We start from the raw sequence: 21,729 nt of genomic DNA, 5'->3' as shown, positions 1-21,729 counted from the left end.
CCGAACTACGGAATAAAAAAGGAAAAATCTTATTGCTCCAATCAATTGGCTGATTTATGTCGCTTATATACAACACACGGTACGCACTCGCATGCGGTGAAACGAAATGGACAGAGAAAAAGGTATAAATTAACCCGCCGAAGGAAGAAAGTAAAGTGAAGAGAGCCTCCGCCCGAGAGAAGGTGGTAAGTCATAAAGCATGGTAACACAGTAAACATGATGAACGTAAAATATGAACTGCGCCAACGGTCAACAGTACAGTGCGTGGTTGGAAGGATCGAGCCTAGCGCGCATAACAATCTGCACACGTTTTTTCGGGGTTCAGACTATGTGATGTTACTGCATTGAATTTGAATTACGTTTTTTTTTTTGTTTTCTTGTTTATTGTCGTGCGTTTGTAAACCAAAGAAAAAGGTTTTAAAGGGTTCCGGTCGGTCAAGCAGCTGAGGGTAAATGGACAGATGGAGGAACGTTTGTTTTGACTTGGTGAGATAGAGATGATAGTGGAGCGCAATTAATATATCTCCCACTTGAGAAACTTATAATGCTTACAAGAGCGAAATACATTCTTTTTGTTTCAATAAACATGTCATTTATTATTCGACAATACGGCACTGGACCGTCATTATTAATTATAAAAAAATTTCATTTAGAATGTTTGAATTAGAATGTTTTATATGTTTCATATGTTTTTCTGCTGCTATGCTACACAAACTAATCTTAATGCTAGAAATACAACCGAAATTTTAATAACTAAAGTAATTAAATCGACAGATGGCACGCAATAATACATTTAATAATGTATTATAGGCAGAAGATGAGAGGCAGTAACGGTTCTAACGATGGGTGAAGTACCCGGCCACATAACAGGAGCCCGTGTTGGGAACCTCAAAGTAGTGTGGTGCGAAAATGTGCCATTATGTTTAACGAGATAAGTGCGGTCTCTGAGAAAAGAACCTAGCCAGAAAATCAAAGATCGATTGAGAACAAAATTGGAAAATTTTAAGAGCAACAGAAGATTCGAAGGAACATGATCGAAGGATCGGATTGAAAGTCGGTGTAAATAGCATCGACTTGTGGAAAGAAATTAAGATGGAAAAAGATGAAAGAAGCCAAAGACATAAAATTAGAGGCGACAGAGCGCTTAGAAAGAAAAGCATGCAGCTTTGGAATAACAGAATAACGCTTGGAACAACTGAATGAAGACAATTTTGTAATAATTCTAGCATTCTTCAAAAATTTTGCTAAAATTTTCTAATAAATACTGGAATATGACAAACTCATTGTGTAACTTTGCAATTATATAGCGAGCCTATCTCCATTCATTGAAAAATATGAATTTCCCTAAGTGGTTCTATCTACTATCGAGATCCTAAAGGCTGGCTGTCTGGCTTTAGGACCTTGAAGATAAGCTGCTACAATGTCTTAGCTAAAGATCATTTTCATAAGATCCTACGAGAGAGGTTTGTCCATAACATACTTTTGCATCTCACTGAGGTCAATTGAGTTCTTCTCGATCGACGATGCGTTAACGGTTAGATCAAGGACGATCATACAATACTTACAAAAATGATGGACAGCTTGGTGGAACGCTAAGACATTGGAGTCATCGAATGAACAATCATAAAAATCAGTCAATTTTTGGTAATACGTGCGTTATCGCTTGAATCGGTCCATCTTGATTACTGCCCTTATCGAAAACAAGTTTGAAAATTATTTCTTCTGAATCTTAAATAATGCAAGCAACTCCTCGCAACATCACAACCGCATTTGTCAAATTGGTTTGTTTTCATTAATTGTTTGTTTTTCAGTAGAGAGATAAAGAAAATTAAAATCAAAAGAAAAATATGTATAACACAACGCACAGTTCAAACATTCATGACACATACAATGCTGATCGACAATCGCACCATCAAGATAGCCTTGTCAATCTGGTGTAAATTTTGCAATACCATTTACTCCAAAAAGTTTCTACCAACGGAAGCACCCGAAACAAGCTCATCGCGAGCTTGTCCGAGCTAACGAGCTGTTTAAGATCGATCGAGACACCCAAATAAAGAAACCAAAATACCCTACCACCCTCCTTTCTCCTCCCACCTCCCTAACCACTCCAAAGGCAGAGGTCTAAATGCGGATACCAATTGCTCGTTGAACCATTCACAACACTCATCATCATCATCTGCAGCAGTCGGGTCTTCAGTGGACAAAACGGTCTGCAAATGGTGTGGCGATCGGACGCTTCGAAATCACCTCGGTATCGACCGTCATTAGGAAAACAGCTCGTACCGGTTCCGGTAGTGAAAAGAGGAGATGAGGAAAATAAACTAGTGCACACACACACACACACAGAGAAAACACAAACACTGCGTGAAACAGAGAGACATCTGATCTTGCCACCAGTTCGTGCAGATGATCTGATGCGATCTCGCCTCGCTCTCGATGAGATGGAAACAAAAGGGAAATGCTTGCACCAGAGTTCACCTTCACCGGGGGCACCGAGGTGTGCGAGGAAATTTGTGGCCAATTCGCAAACTGTGAACGCCACAACCATCGCCGAAATGACCCCCTTCACCAATTTTCAATTTCATCGCAAATCAATCAAACTCCCTCCAATCATTGTGGGGCTTGTGGGCAGAACTGATGGAAAGAACTCACTTTTAGAATGTAAAACAAAACCCAGCTGCGAATGATGCTTTCGCTCGTTGATGATCAAGAGCCTTCGGACGTGAACTTTTCTAACTGGTGGCGATCGTACAATGTTTCAGCTCACCGTAATAAGAAAGCCATTTCCTAGTCACAAAGTTCTTCCTTCAGACGGAGATATCTTCTCCCGATCAAGGAAGCAAGTGGAATATTGTGGCCGAAGTACATTCGCTACACGAAAACCATCGAACCCTCGGCTCCTTTCCTCGTGGCCTTGTGTGATTTAATAAAGATTAATGAAAGCACTCCGGTGCACCGTTCCTGCTGGATTTGAACCACATTAAAGCGAGGCTCGAGATCATCGCGAGGTGAAAAGGAAAGCATCGGCCCCATTTCCGTAAGGCATGGCGCAGCGCTGCACCAGGCTGCAATCAGTCAATTGGAGCTGTTGTGTAATAAGCGTTGCAAAAGTGGTCAATCGAAACGGGTATCTGTGCGTGTGTGTGTTGGATAGCTCTGACACACTATTATGCATCATTAAAGGTGCTTTTTTCTGCAGCTGCAGCTTTGAACATATAGCGGAGATGAATGGCGCTCGTCTAATAGTGGAATATGAAAGGACTTGGAATGGGTGACTCCTTTGTTTCTAGCCTTTGTGGGGATTCTTTTTTTGCCAAGAGTGATAAGCTTCCCATTTCACTGATTTGCTTTCGATGATGTTCAAACATGATTGAAAAGAAAGTAATGTCAGCAATGAACGGCCATAACAAGACGCATTTGCTCGATCCTTGCCATCTTGAAGTGATCAATAACGTGGTGGTACAAACAAACTCATTTCACCTATACTCCGTTGGGAATGACGTATGCGAAAGTTTGAGATGGGAAAACGTACTTGGATTTCAAAGCAATACGAATACGAATTAACATCTTTCGCACAACTCGTGTATTACGTCGTTTGTTACAAAAAAGTAGGTCCCTAGTATTACAAAACTACATATACCGCATTTTTTCTACGTGACGGGGATCACTTGTTGCAGTAGGTTCATTGGCATGTAGTCCCCGTTCAGAAACATCTCAAACAAGCATCAATTATCCCACTCTCCTACCGGTGGGTCTGCAGACTGCAGCGAATGTGAACGAAAGGATGATTTATCATAGCCGTAGGATCTGGGTAACGTAGGACGTAGCGGTATTTTATGTGTGTTTGGCACGTTTTAAACAATAGCTAGTGCTGAGAAAAGAGAAGGTCATTTTTTTACATGGGGTCTAAATACATAGATATGCTTAGAGCAGTGAGAAATGAAAAGGAATTTTAAGCAAGTTGAGTCTACGAACTTGAAAAAAAAACTTGAAGAGGCAATAAGACAGATCGGGTAAGAAAGAATGCACCACATACGAAGCTTCTTGCAAACTTTGTCTACGAAGGTATTGCAACTAAGTCTCATTATTTTCATTAATTTTCCTTTTTTTCAAATTTTTATGACATTGCTAGAGGTCTTGTTGAACCAATATCCAATGCCTTAAAAAGAAGCGATAAAATGTTGTCACCTGGTGCTCGGTCAGTGGTCAATGTATGCTAGTTGACTACATGTTGTGAAAATTTGAGATCTTCTTCAGTTTATTTACGGCAACTATGACGGGAGCATTAAACGAACTTTGCGCTACACATGTTGTGTCGGCCAGATACGATTGGTCAAATCTTTATAAGATTCTGACACTTCTGAAGCAGGGAAAGCCTTTAAACATACACCAGACCATCCGACCATTTTAGCGACAGAAGCATTCAACAGAAACTGCGGTTTACAAGTGACAAAAAGGTTTCCAAGGTCCGTCTTCTCTTTTTCAGGGCTGCCACTGACCGGAGAGTTATTGCAAAATGATTCACAATTTTCTGGACCAATTTGAAAAGGAAGGTTTATATCTAATTCATTTATTCGCCAAACTCAGTAGCAGATTGAACCGGTCCCTGTTGATCTAGATCATGCAGTCGCAGGCCCTTATACGAGGCAGCTACTGTGGCTCTAGATAACTGCTCTGGCGAAAGGGAAGGGAGGAGTGTATTTGGATTAATCATTCTAAAATTGAAGGGATTCTGTAACTGACAAATCCCTCCAATCTGCCACTGGTCCAACTAATAGACAATTGACGAAATAGACGATCGTTTACCTCTTAAAAAAATAACAAACTTCTTTATGTCACCCATGGCTAAAGTACCGATGAGCAAATACACTCGGAATATGGGCCCGTTTCACCGACTCGGAGCAGAAAATGTCTCCTGGCTAGGTGAAAGGTGAATTTTGCTTATAAGTTAATTGAAAACGATAAGATCTGGCTGTGCTTTATGAATAAAAAACGTACCGGCCAACGGCCTGCCCTGTAAGACCGAATTTATTATTCCATCCGGACCATTAGTTGAGCTATCCAACTGCGTATCAACAAGCCTGGTAAGCTATTCGATGACCAGCGGGGGATTTAGTTGATCGTTGAGCCAAGAAAAAGAACTTCTTTTCAAAACCCTTTCGGTCAGTCCACAATCTAACGGTTGAAAAAACAATTCCGCCTTTAACCACACCACAGTACCAGCTCTTCTCTGATTAGTACATAGGATTAAACGATATTTCACGCGCATAAACAACATCATCCACCCATAACACACCGTCACAATGGGTGAGAAAACGGAAATGAATCGCCTAATTTGCAAACAACACTTTAAACACCACGCTTTGCTTCCATTTGCCCAACGGCATCATGTAGCAACAAATGGCCTTCTTCAAGGTCACTGGGGCGGTGGTTGACATTTTCCCAGCTTGAAAATATTGTTCTCTAGCCAATGGCCGTTCGACTCATGAAATTACAAATTGTCTGATTACGCCAAGGTAAAGATGAGAACGAAAACTCTCCCGCCCTGGTTGGCGGAATCGGCCCTCTATCGTTATCCATGTTTGAAGGTTTTGGGAGTTAGAATTATGCTTCACTCTATTCTATTCTAACCAAAAAAGTATCCAATGTTGCTTCAACGATTCACACCAACGTACAAACTCTTTACCACGTGCCACACCGGAGTTGCGCATCAATGGAGACGCCTATCGGAACTCGCGCTCGCGATGTGCGACAGAGAAAGTATCGGATGAGTCGGTGAAAAGTTGCCCCAAAGCGGAGTGTTGATTGTACGTCATAAAAGTGGATCCGCGATCAATCGGAACGGTGGTTGATAATGAACGTTAGTAACAAAAAAAACATTGATTTCGGTTACCTTATTAAGTCCACCCCAAAACAGTTTCGTCTTCGTCCGAACATTACCACAGTGACATAATGTGAAAGGCTCTGGCTGAGACACTAGCCAAAATGGCTAGCACACATGCAAACCAATGCAGCACCCGTTGGCAGTGCGCTGTCTTTCTCTCTCGAAAATCACATTAGTTTCGCGTAACTTGCACACGTGGGTTGAGTGATTTTCCTCCCTTAGTTCCTTGCCTCCACTGAACGATCTGTGAACATTGGTTGTATTATTTAATCCCCGGTTTTGCACCAATATCATCACCTGACCTGATTTATACGGTGCGAAAAGATTGACTGAAAAGCAATTTTACAGTTGTTTACAAAACCTAGCAATTAAATCGATTCGATTTCCTTGGTATATAGGGGTAAATGTTTGGTTCGTACTACAAAATACTTTCCGGGATGATACTTTCTTCTTGGCTCGACGAACTACTAGGCCACGTCGGCCACATAATGACTTACTAAACTTACTGATACCACGTAGTTCGATAGTCAGTCCAAAGTACGGGGAATGGGATTTGCAACCTGGATGGGGTTTGAGCCCCGTCCCTATCACCGCTGAAAGGTGAATGTAAGCTTTCAATTTTGGAAAATTTAGTTAAAGCGTATGTTTTTCCGCTGTTACAAATAGTTTATTTTGATTATTTATATTTTTATGTCGCGTGCCAATACCACAATATCTGAATAATATTCTTTACAAATTCTTATTGAACGAATTCCCAAATCCATAATGCAAAAAGCGTGTACCGTTTGATAAATTTTTAAATGTTCAGTTCTTTCTCATTCCGCTAGTGGCGCTGAAGCGTTTTACCCTTCTTCGTGCAACCGTTGCTTGGACAAAGTTTATTTATTTACAACTGTTCCGTTTGACAGTTCTAGAAGCACCTTTTCCCTCACCGGCTTGCATGTTTATTATCTAATCGCCAGTATCATGTTGTGAAATAAGGTTACCTGAAGTTGTTGTATTGAATCTGTTAAAAAAAGTTATTTAAGTGCAAAAGTCCACCTTTTAAGCTTCAAAATGTCCCGTGCACAAGACGCCGTTGGTATTCTGCGAGGCCTCAAAATTGTTGCCGATGCCGTAGGCAAATCACAATCCGAGTACGCTAAACATCTGTGGGCCAATTCGAGCGTACGGGAAGTGCTCGAACAGCAACTATCCACCGGAGAGCAATCGGTAAAGCAGGTGCTTAACAATCCCACCAAAGAGCTGGAAAAGGCCGGTGGAATGTTGCGCGAAACCATTGAACGGACAGCAGTGGTTGCGGAAGGCTTACGACAACTGACCGTAGCAGCGATGCCAAAAGTAGGACCACTCTCTCCAGAAGCTTTTCTGAACCAACGTGTCCCGGCTTCTGGGGCAGTGTCTGCTACAGCTACCGATGGACCACAGGGCGATATAGCGAGCTTGGACATTTCGAAGATAACACTAAAGGAACTGGAATCGATTCTATCGGAACACAGCAAGAATCGGGAAATAAAGTTAAGCTTAGACAATAACAAACCATCCACCGCGAAAGCTGCGGAACCAATAATGGCTACAGCGGCTCCGGCTGCACCACAACACACAACGACATCACAAACCACTCTACCTCCGGAGCCAGCTCGTACGGAGCTGGCTCGCTCAACGAAAGCTTTTACCCGAGACGAGCAACAAATAGAAAAGATGATGCATTTTGTTTCCTCGTACGATAAAAATCCTCCTGCTGCGGCAGCACAACCACTAGCACCCCCGACCAATCCAGCGCAACCGATCGATCTCCCTCAACTAAGCACCGTTGCCAAGCAGCGCAAGGTGCCCTCATCTCGTGTGGCCCGGCTCGCATCATTCGGTGGACTATTTGCTGGACTGGGGCTGGGCACGGTAAATGAACTTGCGAAAGGTGCTCTCGGTATTGGAGGGACATTAGACGTGAAGCAGGCCCTCTTTAGCCCTACCAACGCCGAACGTATCGTTGACACACTGTGCAAAGTTCGTGGCGCCGCCCTAAAACTGGGCCAGATTCTTAGTATTCAGGATTCGAACATCGTATCGCCGCAGCTGGTAAAAGCGTTCGAACGGGTACGTCAGGCCGCCGATTACATGCCCGACTGGCAGGTAGAAAAGCAACTCGTCAGCGAACTTGGCCCAAACTGGCGCGCGAAGTTGCAAAGCTTTGACCAGAAACCGTTTGCGGCCGCTTCGATCGGGCAAGTGCATCGGGGCGTGCTGAAGGACGATGGGATGGAAGTAGCGATCAAGATTCAGTATCCTGGCGTTGCCAAAAGTATCGAAAGCGATATCGACAATTTAGTTTCGATGCTGAAGGTTTGGGACGTGTTTCCGGCCGGTGTGTTCATCGACAATGTGGTAGCGGTGGCAAAACGTGAGCTAGCCTGGGAGGTGGATTATACGCGCGAGGCCGAATATACGGAACGGTTTGCCGAAATGATACGTCACATGCCGGAGTATCGAGTGCCACGCGTGGTGAAGGAACTCACCTCGAAGAATGTTCTGACGACGGAACTTGTACCGGGTGTGCCGATGGATCGGTGCTTCGACATGAGGTAAGCCCCGCTGCTTACGAGAATTGGAGGGAGGTATTAAATAAATTCTTTTTACTTCCATTTGCAGTCAAGAGCATCGCGATCACATAGCTTATTGTGTGATGAAGCTCTGCCTGAACGAGCTATTTACGTTTCGATGCATGCAAACGGATCCGAACTGGTCTAACTTCCTGTACGACGCGTCCACGAAACAGGTTATGCTGATCGATTTTGGTGCAACACGCTTCTACCAGAAAGCATTCATGGACGACTATTTAAGAGTAAGCACAATCCGACAAGTGCTTTTAAATTTCCGACTAGTATATTTAACGCACCCTTTAACCTTCTAGGTAATTATTGCGGCCACCAAAAACGACCGTCAACAAATACTGGAGTTATCGCGCAAGATGGGTTTCCTTACCGGCTACGAAACGCCAGCAATGGAAAATGCACACATTGACGCGGTACTGATCCTGGGGGAAGTGTTCAGCGTACCTGGTGAGTTCGAATTTGGGCGGCAGAGCACTACGAAGAAAATTGCGGCACTCGTACCGGTCATGATCGCTCACCGGTTGTGTCCACCGCCGGAAGAAATCTATTCACTGCACCGCAAGCTTTCGGGAGTATTTCTACTTTGTGCACGTTTAAATGCGAAGATTGACTGTAAGCCCATATTTAACGAGGTAATGCAGAATTACAAATTTGACTAGAACGGTGTGCATCATCATCATGGAAGCGAAATAAAGCAATACGAATAAAGAAGAGCCTTCCGTAAGATGGCAATCTCTTATATTTTCCTTCCGGTTTGGTACATACGTCCTCACCCAGTTGCCGTCGTTTATTGCTCGTGGTGTGATTTGTTCGTGGAGAAAAAAATAGACCGTTAGTGTTTCAGCTCAATACCATGCTTTTCGGCCGACTCCTTCAAACAGTTCATGATATCCACCGCCAGCTCACACCGATCATCGTTCGTCACATCCTTACAATCCGCCGCAATCTCCTTCGCTACCTCGATCTTGCTCTCATCACCCTTCATAAGCATTTTGGCGATTTCAATAAATCCATCCTCCTGGAACGTTTTCCCATTCGAAATACCGAACTGTTCCTGCATACAGCCGGCCAAACATTTCTGGGTACGCGATTCGGGCATCTTATCGCTGACGAACCCCTCCACATCGTCATCCGTTGCACCTTCCTTCGTTTTACATTCGGCCGCCAATCCTCGCAGCATTTCCTTCGCCTGTTCCATCTCCTCAGCCTGATCCGCCTGCAAAAGAGCGAAGGAACGTTAGCTGAGACTGGGAACGCACGGTCGAGCAAGTGGGCTTCATGAATGAGCGGTTTACCTTAACATTGACCGCCGTTACGGCGAAACAGAAGGCTACTAGAGCTATGGAGAACTTCATCGTGCTGGGTATGAACGCAAACTATACACCGGCCAGTGCTAAAATGTAATCTTTTATACACAACACGATTCGGTAGGATCGTGTCGATCGTCCATTCCAACACGCTCTAGCTGCTGATAGCGGACAATTGCATGTGCACCTTGTTTCCAGCACCCCATCCGTTCATCGATCGACTAATTATAAACATTAGCTACTGCTGCTGCTGCACACCCGACCACCCGGAGGACAGTATTCGCCCACCGAAACTCAATTTCCGCCCGAATTATCAAAACACCTAGAGTGACGCATGCCAGACATGTGGATGGTAGTTTTCCCTTTTTTTTTTGTCACGCCAATTGGTACTGCCTACATGTTTTATCGGATTGTGCTGGAGAGATCGTTGACGATTAAACACTCGGACAAGTTGTTTTGCATGCATACGTGATGAGGTATACATTGCGGGTTGATATCGTCGTCGTAATACTCGGAATACTTTGGTGTGTCACTGTGCACTAACTGGCTTAAGACATCAATTGCGTCATGTATTATCAATCGGTCAGACTACAGATATAACCGTGAGTGATTCTCAAGAAGTCAGCAGAACATTTTGCTTCCTGAAAAATGCATTCCCACCCAAGTTGTAGCGTGTCCTCATTAGCAAGTATTTGCTGACTTTCACTGTAATTGAGACATTTGTAACGAGTAAACAAACAGTTTATCAAGGGTCCCGCTTAAATCATTTGCTAAGGAAGGATCTTAATTGAAGTTAAAACAATCAATCAGCTTATCGATTGTTTGCACCGCCAAAGTCTCTATCAAATGAATACACAAGATTGTTTGAAAACTATTTCATTCAATGAGAGAAATAGGTTTGCTAGGAAATTGCCAATTTCCAATCATCTATGTCCCGTTCTGGCTTGTTTATGTATCAATATTGTACAACTTATTGCGATCAATGGTATAAATTCAACGGTCATAAAGTCTAAAAGAAAAGATGTGCAGGATCATTAAACTAATAAGTGAGTCAAGCAATGAACATCAGTAGGGAGCTTTTAGATCTAACACAGTCTGTGATATTTCCTTTCGAATTGAACCAACTGCTAATATGGATATGTAAGTTCTCTTTTTAGGTTTAGAAAGCAATAACGTTATCAAGGGCCTCCATTTTTACAGTCAATCAACATTTGGTAACCTTCTTCTGTACCTGTATAGTGGTGGGAATTAACAATGTTGGACATTGGACCGCAGCTACCGAGCACTTTCCACACCCGGTTATGCTGATAAATTTGTCCACCAACGAATCCAACGTTCTTCTGGCAGCAATAGAAAATGGATGTCAGGTTAGTTAAGATATTCGTGTGTCTTTCTAAAGTTGTTTATCATCCCTCATGCAAGTACGGCAAGCGACATTTGTTGAGATAAACTTCCCCATCCGATTCCATGCAAACCACTAATTATCAACCCAATGCAGAGCTATCACGCATATCACTGATCTATCTTCCTACAGACCTTCATTCTAGCACAGTCGACGGTCATCACTTTTTTGGATCAGTTTCATTACGTGCATGATCGTGCTACGACACGATACTACCACAAACGGATCATCATCATACACGAACGACAAACGACAGAAAATGTGCGTGCTGCTGTCCTGACTCACAGTGCCATTCATGACGTGATGGATTTGTTACTGGTGCACCCTCAACTTGCACACAACCGAGTGGATCTCTTCACGAATCAATTCGACACCGAAGAATGGATACTCTTGGATAGTTACGAATTGTCTCGCCCAGTGTCCAGCAAAAGCATTAATCTGTTCCCTAACAAGCGTACTAATCTGCGGGGACGTTATGTACGGCTTGCCATCTTCAACTACGAACCCTACACACTGTGGAGCAATGTAGACAATCCGGACGATGCGAACGCGTACTACCAGCACAATCGTTCCCTAGCTATCGACGGTACCGAGTCCCGTCTGTTTGTGGAGTTTTGTGCCAAACTAAACTGCAGCCTAGAGATCTCGCTAGACGAAGCAGGCGAATGGGGACAGATTTATGACAACCGGACGGGTGACGGAATCATTGGTGCGATAGTCGAGCGGCGGGCTGATGTTGGCGTAGGTGCACTATACTCTTGGTACCACGAATCCCTGTTTCTGGCCCTCTCGAAACCGATCTCACGTACCGGTGTGACATGCATCGCGCCGAAACCCTTACCACTGTCCTCGTGGATGATTGGTATTCTTCCGTTTTCCACCATTCTGTGGATGGCTGTGCTGGGAACCGTAGCAGTGTCCACCGTTTTCGTGGTGATAGTTAGCTTCGTAACGCAGAAATTTAAAGCGGATAAGGTAAAGTTGATTACATTTGCTCAAGAAAAACGATTAAATTACCACACTACTCCACAGGCACATCGGGTTGATGTGTGCGAGTCCATGATGGGTGTGATCTCAATCTTCATCCTCCAAGCCGTGTTACTGCGCATCAACCGTAATCCTTACACCTCGCAGATGATCCTTATCGGATCGCTTCTGTTCGTTGGTTTAATGATAGGCAACGCGTACAGTGGCGGGCTAGCCAGTGTAATGACGGTACCAAGGTACGAAAAATCTATCGACACCGTACAGGACCTTGCTGACCGTGATCTACGCTGGGGCTCAACACACGATGCGTGGATTTTCTCCATCCAACTTGCAACGCAGGTCCGTAAACGTTGTGCTCCGGTTCCATTGTGGAGGTGTACTACAGAACTATACTTTTCATCCCGGTTCCTCTCTCTCTCTCTCTATCTCTCTCTCTAGCCAACGATTGTAAAGTTGCTGGCCAATTTTGTCACATACCCGAAAGATGTGCTTCATAGCCATGCCAAGCAGCGAAAGCTGGCGTACAGTATCGAACGGTTGCCATACGGCCACTACGCCGTCGGCGACTACATTACGGACGAAGTGTCCTACAACTACGAAATCATGTTGGACGACATTTACTGGGAGAACTGTGTAGCTATGGCCACCAAAACTTGGCCACTCATGAACGAACTGGACGAGCTGACGCTGGTCATTTTCCAGAGCGGAATTCAACGCTACTGGGAGCTGGAGGTAAGCGGGAAGCGATGAAGGACTTGTACATAAGAACACAAGTCCACACCTGACAAGGAGGTATTACTGGGTGGTCATTATGGTACAGTTAAAGCGTTGAGCTAGACAGGGACAGATACTGACACTGGAAAAGCTTCTAATGCGCATGTATATTGACCAATCTTGGACCAATCCTACCTCCTTTGATGGGACACTATTGGCAAATAGCAGTATGAAAACATGGACGCCATCCTGTCTCTGAAGACACATTTCACCCCTTTCCTTCAGGACATCATCTTTTGGCTCGATGCGTACTAATTCATCTTCACCCATTTTTCATACTGAAAGGTGGTGACAAAGTTTGCCGATAATAAGGTCCAGCACGCCATCTCCAATTCGCGCCATTTCGACAATCCCGGACCGATTGCGCTACAACCTTCGCACCTGCTCGGAGCATTCTTTCTACTTGCCGTCGGACTCGGTTTGGGGTTGGTGTGTTTCCTGCTCGAGCTACTGTGGCACAGATTATCTACCCCGCGGCGCAGGATGAAAGAACTTGCAGAGGGATAGAATTGACAGTAGGACGAACAACAGAGCCCTATGCTAGGACGCTCATCGTACGTCAAAGACCCTTAGCAGCGCATTCGATGCGTAATATTTCCCTCTATTAGGGGATGAAATGGATGTAAACACAATTTTCCCCCAAAAACTGGAAGGGAAGTGTTCGTGGTACACGATGACTGGCAGTACAGTGTGTGGGTACCCCGCACACCCGGTGGCGCACTCAATCGAACACAGCGCAATGACTCGGATTGCGTAGGGACGACGCATTAGATAAGACCTGATCGCGTGCAGGACGAACTATTTCCCATGCAACACCTGCCGAACCTAGCGAACCCTGCTGGAAGTCCTTGCAGCCTTTTCAAGGTTCAGAGTTGCGAGTAGCGGAGACAAATAAAAACAAATTATACACACAGGGGAGAAGTATAAACCGATTTAGCTACCCTACCAAAAAATAGTGCTCCCCTCACAGGCCATTTTGATTGGTGGTAGGGAACGACAGCGCGAGGTAAAATCGGGTAAGTACGTGTGAAGTGCCGAATAGATGCAGACATTTATTGGTGGTGTCAATGATTGCCTTAGGGTAAAAAGCGATGTTACGTTGCACGTCAGGCAGCTTTAGATAAAAATTAGGGAGCAATTGCTTGAGAAATTGAACAATTTGGAAAACATTTTATCATGAAATTGTTAATAGACTTTACTAGCAAAGCATGTATGTAGTTTTAGCTTTCAATTACTATACAGATTTTATTAATTTCTCCACCAATAATACATCAACTCCCCTCACTCTAGAGTCCCTACTGATGTCGAAGCTACATAGCTCTAAAACGTTAAAACATTAAGTACCAAACATAGATGACGTGCCCTTTCAATATTCGCTCCTCGGTCCTTGCGTCGATCAATTGAAAACGGGACTAAGCTATCTTCCCGCTACGGTTTTGTAGGTACTCGCGATACGCTTCACTGCACCTGCCACGCATAAGGTGCGTCACGTGGATAATGAACACACACACATAAACTTCGCAGGACACATAACTCTGTTGGCAAAGCGTAGCTTTCAAGGACCCTTAAAGCAGATTGCTCCTACAACGACAATCATACCTCGATGTGTGTAATGTGTCGTACCGAGTGCTGTAAGCAGCATTGGACCTACTGGAATTGGAAGTTAACTTCCTCCTAGCTTACCGCAAACATACACCCCCCACACACACACACGAGCTGAGGGTCAAAGTTTGCTCTTATTTTTCGCGTCTTCCTGCCACAAAGTAAGCGTCACTCTCTTCTTTTTGTTGTAACTCCTTTTTCGTATTTAAATCCAGCGCTGAGTGCCGAGTGGAATGACCGATTAAGGTCTGTGGTTGGAGCAGGTCTACAAACCATGGCACTACATAATGACGTCATGAATGTCCTGCTGTCGCACCGCCGTACCTCACCAGAAAGACCGGATGTAGCCTTATATACATATCCGGGACGTTTTTTAGCGCAAATTCTTGCCCTTTTTTTTGGGACCCCTTTTTACAGTTCTTTTCCAATTTTAGTCTTATCTTTCCTTTGCTCGCTTTCGTGTTGGTTCGGTCTGTTGCTGCTTACTCAAACCGGCGGGACCTGAGGTCCTTGGTTCATTCTTTATTCATTACCGTTTCACTTACGAAGCCAGTCAATGGAACGGCCAGGGGATAATGGAGGGAGAGACAAAAAGGGAAACGAATAACACTCTTGCAACGGGCTGGTAGCGCGTCCTGGTGTCGCGGTGGTAGAAAACGCACAACCCCACACTGTCCCATTACTAGGGCAAGTGAGCGTTTCTCAACCGTTAAAACAATTTCAAACATATGCACAAACACATGGCCGAGGAGCGTTTTTAAAGACCCAGAGAACGTGATGCATCAAGCGAAAGGGAACAACAATTATGTCCACACGGTGACGGTATCCACAACGTGCCATAGAGCAGGACACCTCTCGGCCGTGCGTTTCATAGCACAACGAAAAAGGACATCTGCCACAACACAGTACGATCGAAGCTGTGGGGACGTGTTCATTTTCCCGAACTATATACACACGAACACATTTATACATATCCTGGAAATTTGTCCCGCACTGGATGTAAGTGTGATGCGAGCAAGAGGTCAGACAGTAAGAGAAGCCAGTAGTGTAGCCAGTTCGGCAGGACAGCACGTATACCCCCAATCGGCTCCTAGCCAAACGGTCATCGGAATCATTCAAATTTTTGAAGCTAGAACGGGACGACCAGTCGCTCCACCGACTGACCACTGTGACCGCACGAAGCTTGGACCCCGATCCGGTGAAGCCTTTGTCCAGTCGGTCATCGTACGAAGACGGCAGCAGGCAAACGGTTAAGCATGCCCGTAACTAGTCCGTAAGGCGCGCGCACAAAGAGAAAAAGGAAAAAGCAAGAGGGTCGGAAAATTCTATTTCCCCAAGCTCCCCTTCTTCATCCCACCGAGGGGAGGAGATGATGCTCGCAGGACGCGTTGTTGGAAAAAAATAATTTTAATGTGAGAAAATCATTCAAAGGCCCCGAAAAAACGTGAAAGTGAATCGTCACCAGTGCGGGAAAGAATCCGAAATTAATCGATGAATGCTGTCTGTGATCAAATCGTTACGCGACATTAGCGACATGGGACGGCCCAGTGCGCCTGTTTTCCGTTGAAAATTTGTCATCGATCCCTTCGGCTGAGTGTTTGGCCAACTGGACACCGAGGGGGGCGTGAAGTGAACCGTTCAGAGCGGAAAAAAGTGTGGATTTATAAAGCCTCTAAATGCGAATGATTTTGGTGTTGAAAATAGTAAAGAAAATACGTTAAATAGAGTGAAAATTCTGTGAAGAAAATTTTCCATCGGGGAAAGTTTTCAGCTCCCCACTACTACTACTAATACTGCGTGAATAATTAATAACGGCTACGAGGATGCGTTACAGCACTTACGTGACCTGTAAAAAGTGAACCATTTAGGAATCGTTCCCTGTGCAATAGTTGGAGTTGAAGAATGCGAAAATCGGTCGGTTAAGAATAAAATGGATTACGACTCTCGTAATGGCAATTATCTCCGTATTACTTAAATGGCGGATTAAAGCACCCGGGCCATGTACGCAGTGCGCAACTTCTATTGTCCCTTGGATAAAGCTGTAAAGTGTATTGATGTGTGTCGCTGAAGACCTCTAGTGGCTTGGTTTTTTGCTTGTTGTTCGGGTCTGGAGAAGATTGATTTGAGCAAACGCAATTCCGGCTGCCGGATACGCAATCGACGACGACACAATGACGCAACTCGAGGAGGACGACCTTTTGAACAATTTGCTCAAAATTCCTGGTACCATTATTATCTACAACAATGATATGAGCTGTGAGTAGTGCTTTGCATTTTAAGGTTTAAATCAATAAATATCGTGGATCGTATGTAGCTACAAAAACGGTCATATGCCGTCGCCATTTTAAACCTTTTTAGAATCTTTACAAATTACGGCTATTTAAGTTCAAATTGTTAGCTCGGGCAGGGCACGTGCATGGACACTAACTCACTTCCTAGACGAATTTGCTCTTCAACAATTATCCTTCCTTGCAGCCTACGATTACATACTAAACGCTCACAATGTGGCGCTACCGCTTACACCGGCAACTTCAACGGCCGGTTCCGCCACATCGGAACAGTCGGTGGACGACCTTAACAGCAGCACATCGATCGATGCGGACGTGGCATGTTCGCCGAGCCCTACAAACCAACACTACCCAGTCGGAGTTTCGCAACTGGCAATCAGTTCTCCCGGCTCCCACTTCGCACTGGATACGCCTGGTAATTCCGAGCTGGATCACAGCTTCAGCAGTGTGGAAACATCCGGACCCGCAATATCCGAATGTACGGAAGATCCTAACGCGTCAGGTCTGGTTGGCGAAACCGAAACGGATGAGCTCGAGTACGAAGAGATGGAAACTGGTCCTGCCGAAGCGCGGGATGAAGACGATGACGATTCCGAACCGGAGCTAACGAATTTGTCCTGGTTGACGGAGTTGAAGAACATTACCAACCTGACACCCTCGGACGCTCCACTGACGGATTTGCCAACAGCACGGTTCAATAAATTTATCGCACAAGTACGAAGGTAAGTACCATTTAAAATAGGGGGCCCGAGAGAGGAGCGTGGTTGGCCCTATTCTATTTCTATTGTACTAATGGTGTGTGGTTTATGGCGAATGGCAGGAGCCGTGAGACATACGACAAGCGCAAAGAGCAGTACACGTCACTGGCGAGCTCGCTGGAAAAACCACCCTTCAACTATGCACAAATCATCGCCATGGCCATGCTGGAGGAGGGCCGCATGACGCTCAAACAGATATGCAAATGGATTCAGGAAAAGTTTTCCTACTACAAAGTGCACAAAAACTGGAATGTAAGTATCGCTTGTTCGCATGCTCGCCACCAAGCACGTAGTTAACACTAAACACTATTTATTCTTCTAATGTCTCCTATCCTGCACCAGAACTCGATCAGGCACAATTTGTCGTTGAGTTTTTTCTTTACCAAAGTACAACGGGCCAAAGATGAGAAGGGAAAAGGAGGCTACTGGGAGCTGTCCATGGATGTGTCAAAAAGCGAACGCCGTCGGGTACGCGTACGGCAACGGAACAAATCAACCAACAATGGCACACAAACCAACCGCCGATCCTCGTCGGCTCGGTTCGAGTCAAAGGGACCCTCGTATAGCACTGTCGAACATGCTGGCAATATCAACAACAACAACGAACAAACTGTTAACAACAATCTTCCTAAGTATCCGTTGGCCTCATCCTGTGAGGTCACACCAGAAACGATCGAAACAACGTCGTTACTACCAACGATTGAACCCGTTGTTGATGGTAGTATGCAAGGACCACAACGCGTAGAACAGTTGATCGCACTAGACAGCAATAATAACAATTGTCCGCAGCCGCAAGCATCCGTAACTGCTCCTCTTCAGGTGCAGAACGTGATGATCGATATTATTGACAACTACAGCAAATCTTCGCTGGATACCGTGCTTCAACCGATACCGATTGGACAAGCAGAGCTGCCTACCTTGCAACCGGTTGCGGAGGTACCAGTAAACGAGGAACAGCTAATGCAAGCCAGCGCAATGGTGGAAAACTGCACGATCAACTTCGATTCCATCATTAACGGCGAAAATGGTGCCAGTCTTTTCAACAATCTCAACGTGGACGAGGTAAGAGGTCTAAAAGTCGCGGGCAAAACAAAGCTGCTGTACGGTAACTGGCACTTTCTCACTACTTACACAGATCTTTTCCGATAATGAAATTCCGCAGCCGGCGAACGACGATATCATTGTGCCATTCTTCAGCAACGTGCAGCAGGTTCAGGCCGGTCCAAACGTGGTCGTCGAAACCATCCCGTACTATCTACCGGACATGGGGAACTTTGACGAGAGTGATTTCGGTAACCTGATAAACATCAACGAGCAGGAGATTAGTGACGAGTTTCTGAACGAGCATGGATTTCTGTAGAGTTATTAGGTTTTTGGAAGGATCAAGTTTTTTTTCTTGTGTTGTTGTTCATCAGTCAAGTTAGGTTATCACTCTGTCCAACCATCTAGTAGGGAATCTAGTCTCGTGCACCTGATAAACATCAACGAGCAGGAGATTAGTGACGAGTTTCTGAACGAGCATGGATTTCTGTAGAGTTATTAGGTTTTTGGAAGGATCAAGTTTTTTTTCTTGTGTTGTTGTTCATCAGTCAAGTTAGGTTATCACTCTGTCCAACCATCTAGTAGGGAATCTAGTCTCGTGCAGTTTAGCAATTCTTGTGCGTCCCCAAACACCGTGAACAATGATTACACAACTAGCGTAAGAATTCTACAGATAAAGTGCAACTTTTAAGTTAAGACTCCAACAACAACAACAATGATTATTGTACGGCGCGCTGATGGAACTTGTTCCTGCTCAGAACGTGCACGGAAATGGTAGCTTTCAGTCACAGCCGTACACGCGGCACGTTCCTCTTCATCTGTAAATACTTAGTAAGTGGATGATTAAGTAATAAAATAGTTTTCATTTTAGCTGAGATTTCGCAAATTATGTGATAAATATTAATTTTCGCGTATGGCATTCTTTTGCGCGAAACTGTAGCAGTTGTGTATTTACTTAAAAATAGTGGATCTTTTTATTCATAAAATGATGCAACTCATTTACACTTCGTAATAGGGATAAATCTATAATGTATATATTTTGTTTTGTTTTTCTTCTCTGTTTCTCGCATTCTTTTTGTTGCAAACTTTTTGTTACTTTTTTACTTTTTTTCATCCATCAGCTCAATATTTTTGTTTTTATTTCCCCTCTGCTTTTTGCACATGCTTGTAATGCTATCTTGGGTAGTGTGCTGTTTAGCTACCGTTCCAGGTCACGTTGCAAACTATTCCAATTGAACTTCTTTGCATGGTAGTGTGTAGAAGGTTATCTTCAAATTTTCCATTCTTTTGTCGTGTCTACACATTGGCTCATTTTGCAGTAGAAAAACTAATTTAAAAAAAATTATATATTGATAAAGGATTGTAGTCTTGATGGACAAAAACATTACTGGCAAATACTAATAACGAGTTCATCTGTCGTAGAAACATTGTATCTTCAAACAAATTTTGTAACCGCCAAAGGAAACTAAACCATAAACATTTTGCGAGCATGAGCGTGACACAAACCATCTTTTAAATTTTGTTTTTTTTAATTTTATCACAAAAACAAGCATATAGCGGTTTGGGTTTTCTTGGAATTCCGAAAATCAACAGCAAAATAATAAAAAACACAGAAAACAAATATAGAAATTGCAACTATTTCTATTGATTCTGGAAGAAACAAGCAATATGGGTAAAGGCACAAGGAGCGTTTTTTTTATTGAGAAATAAAAATTCTCTTGACGGTCTCTCCTCTGTGGTCTCTCTGTGTTGTTTGTCTTTTGAAGATAATGTCACTCTTTTCTAATCGCTTTGTTGGATTTGAATGTTATCATGCATTTCAGCAAAGTACTTTTTACTGCATTATTCCTACTACCTTCAAATCATTTCTATTTTGTTCTATTACTATTTTACTTCTTGCTTCTGTTGGATTCATTGCACTTGTTACAAACGGCAGAAAGGAAGAAATAATCAAGACGAACGACTAAAATGTGACCAATCAATGGATAATGTCATCGATAATGATACACAACTTATAGGAAGTAAAAAGGGAACAATCAAAAATGGCACAAAGTTGAAGAGAACGAGTTTCACACCGAAAAAGCGTCTTTTCCACATCTCGAATATTAATATATGCTTTCTTCTTACTAAACAGATTGTATCTTATCGTTCAACGACTCGTGGGCACTTTTGCATGGGACTAATCGTTTGGTTACTTTTTCGCGCTTGAACGGATAAATTTTGTATACCATTTCAGAAGAAAAAATATCATTTTCTCGTCGTTCGTGCTTTGAAAAAAAAAAAAACAACGGAAAACTGTAGGCTCTGCCTGTAACGATTTCAACCAACAATTTTACGTAAAAAATGGCAATTAAAATATATTACCCAATGTTATGCAAAGTCAAAACTGATCACTGTGATGACTCTTTTCTATCGAAAGCAATTAAATCTCCAAATGCTTTTCCACTGATTCACAATCCTGTTTCGAGTGCAGCGATGTTACACGGAGGTTAAAGAACAAGAAAATATTACTTCTGATACATGTTATACCGTACTGTTAAACACTTCCGAATGTCACTGCAGCAACATTTTGATCGATATAAACCCACCTATAGCAATTCAACTCCATGAGTCCTGCATAGCAGCATTGTCCAGCAGCAGGAGCTCCTCAATGTTAATTTAACAGACTTTTTTCAATCAGAGGTAGAACATTTTTGTAGGTTGTTTGTTTGTTTTGTTTTCTGTTACGCCTTGATACACGTAGGAGCAGAATTTTCAGTAGCACTCGATCCAGTTTTTTTTTTTTATTTTAACGTCAAATTTGCATACTGTGTCTAGAGGTGCCATTCTCACGCGGACGCGAAATGAGGCAGTGTTCTGCTATTTAAACGCTATTGAGTACATGCTTCCAGCGCTTCTAAGTAGTAGTTTGAATTTTTCTTTCTCTGCATAGTGCGCGATCAATATAGCAGCTATATAGTAAGCCATTTACAAACGCACTCAAAACAAGTACATAGCTCATTACTACATTCTGACAGTATGCTCGCTCCCGATAAAGAGGCCGCCGATGCTGTGAGTTTGCCGAGTAGTGA

At 43.7% G+C, this 21,729-nt stretch overlaps 5 protein-coding genes across 6 annotated transcripts in view; 4 read left to right on the top strand and 1 right to left on the bottom strand.

Moving 5' to 3' along the window:
• Positions 1 to 6,942: 6,942 nt before the first annotated feature.
• LOC126557291 (atypical kinase COQ8B, mitochondrial) lies at positions 6,943 to 9,158 on the top strand. Its single transcript, XM_050213011.1, has 3 exons — positions 6,943 to 8,469; positions 8,537 to 8,729; positions 8,799 to 9,158. Exons 1-3 carry the CDS (start codon positions 6,944 to 6,946, stop codon positions 9,156 to 9,158), a joined length of 2,079 nt encoding a protein of 692 aa, XP_050068968.1. The 5' UTR covers position 6,943.
• Positions 9,159 to 9,331: 173 nt separating this feature from the next.
• On the bottom strand, positions 9,332 to 9,854 carry LOC126565001 (general odorant-binding protein 19d-like). The gene is made up of 2 exons (XM_050222139.1): positions 9,795 to 9,854; positions 9,332 to 9,721 (listed from the first exon to the last, which is right to left on the bottom strand). Exons 1-2 carry the CDS (start codon positions 9,852 to 9,854, stop codon positions 9,332 to 9,334), a joined length of 450 nt encoding a protein of 149 aa, XP_050078096.1.
• Positions 9,855 to 10,864: 1,010 nt separating this feature from the next.
• Positions 10,865 to 20,174, top strand: LOC126564990 (uncharacterized). The gene is made up of 7 exons (XM_050222127.1): positions 10,865 to 10,946; positions 11,007 to 11,173; positions 11,341 to 12,183; positions 12,241 to 12,534; positions 12,634 to 12,927; positions 13,255 to 13,431; positions 20,109 to 20,174. Exons 1-7 carry the CDS (start codon positions 10,865 to 10,867, stop codon positions 20,172 to 20,174), a joined length of 1,923 nt encoding a protein of 640 aa, XP_050078084.1.
• On the top strand, positions 16,743 to 18,977 carry LOC126557529 (forkhead box protein J1-A). Its single transcript, XM_050213335.1, has 5 exons — positions 16,743 to 16,827; positions 17,047 to 17,581; positions 17,680 to 17,869; positions 17,960 to 18,679; positions 18,753 to 18,977. The coding sequence occupies exons 1-5, from the start codon at positions 16,743 to 16,745 to the stop codon at positions 18,975 to 18,977; spliced, it is 1,755 nt and encodes a 584-aa protein (XP_050069292.1).
• LOC126557014 (ubiquitin carboxyl-terminal hydrolase 8) overlaps positions 19,000 to 21,729 on the top strand; it is a 22,914-nt gene continuing 20,184 nt past the window's right edge. Inside the window, exon 1 of one of the 2 annotated variants that reach the window (XM_050212648.1) lies at positions 19,000 to 19,003. The gene's annotated coding sequence lies outside the window, so the exon portion shown is untranslated. Of the gene's footprint in view, positions 19,004 to 19,173; positions 19,178 to 21,729 lie in introns of those variants that run through there. The other variant, XM_050212647.1, reaches the window with a different exon arrangement.

The sequence above is a fragment of the Anopheles maculipalpis genome, chromosome 2RL (assembly GCF_943734695.1).
Source record: "Anopheles maculipalpis chromosome 2RL, idAnoMacuDA_375_x, whole genome shotgun sequence".
In the NCBI taxonomy this organism is placed as follows: domain Eukaryota; kingdom Metazoa; phylum Arthropoda; class Insecta; order Diptera; family Culicidae; genus Anopheles; species Anopheles maculipalpis.
This window is presented reverse-complemented; position numbering and strand designations above follow the sequence as displayed.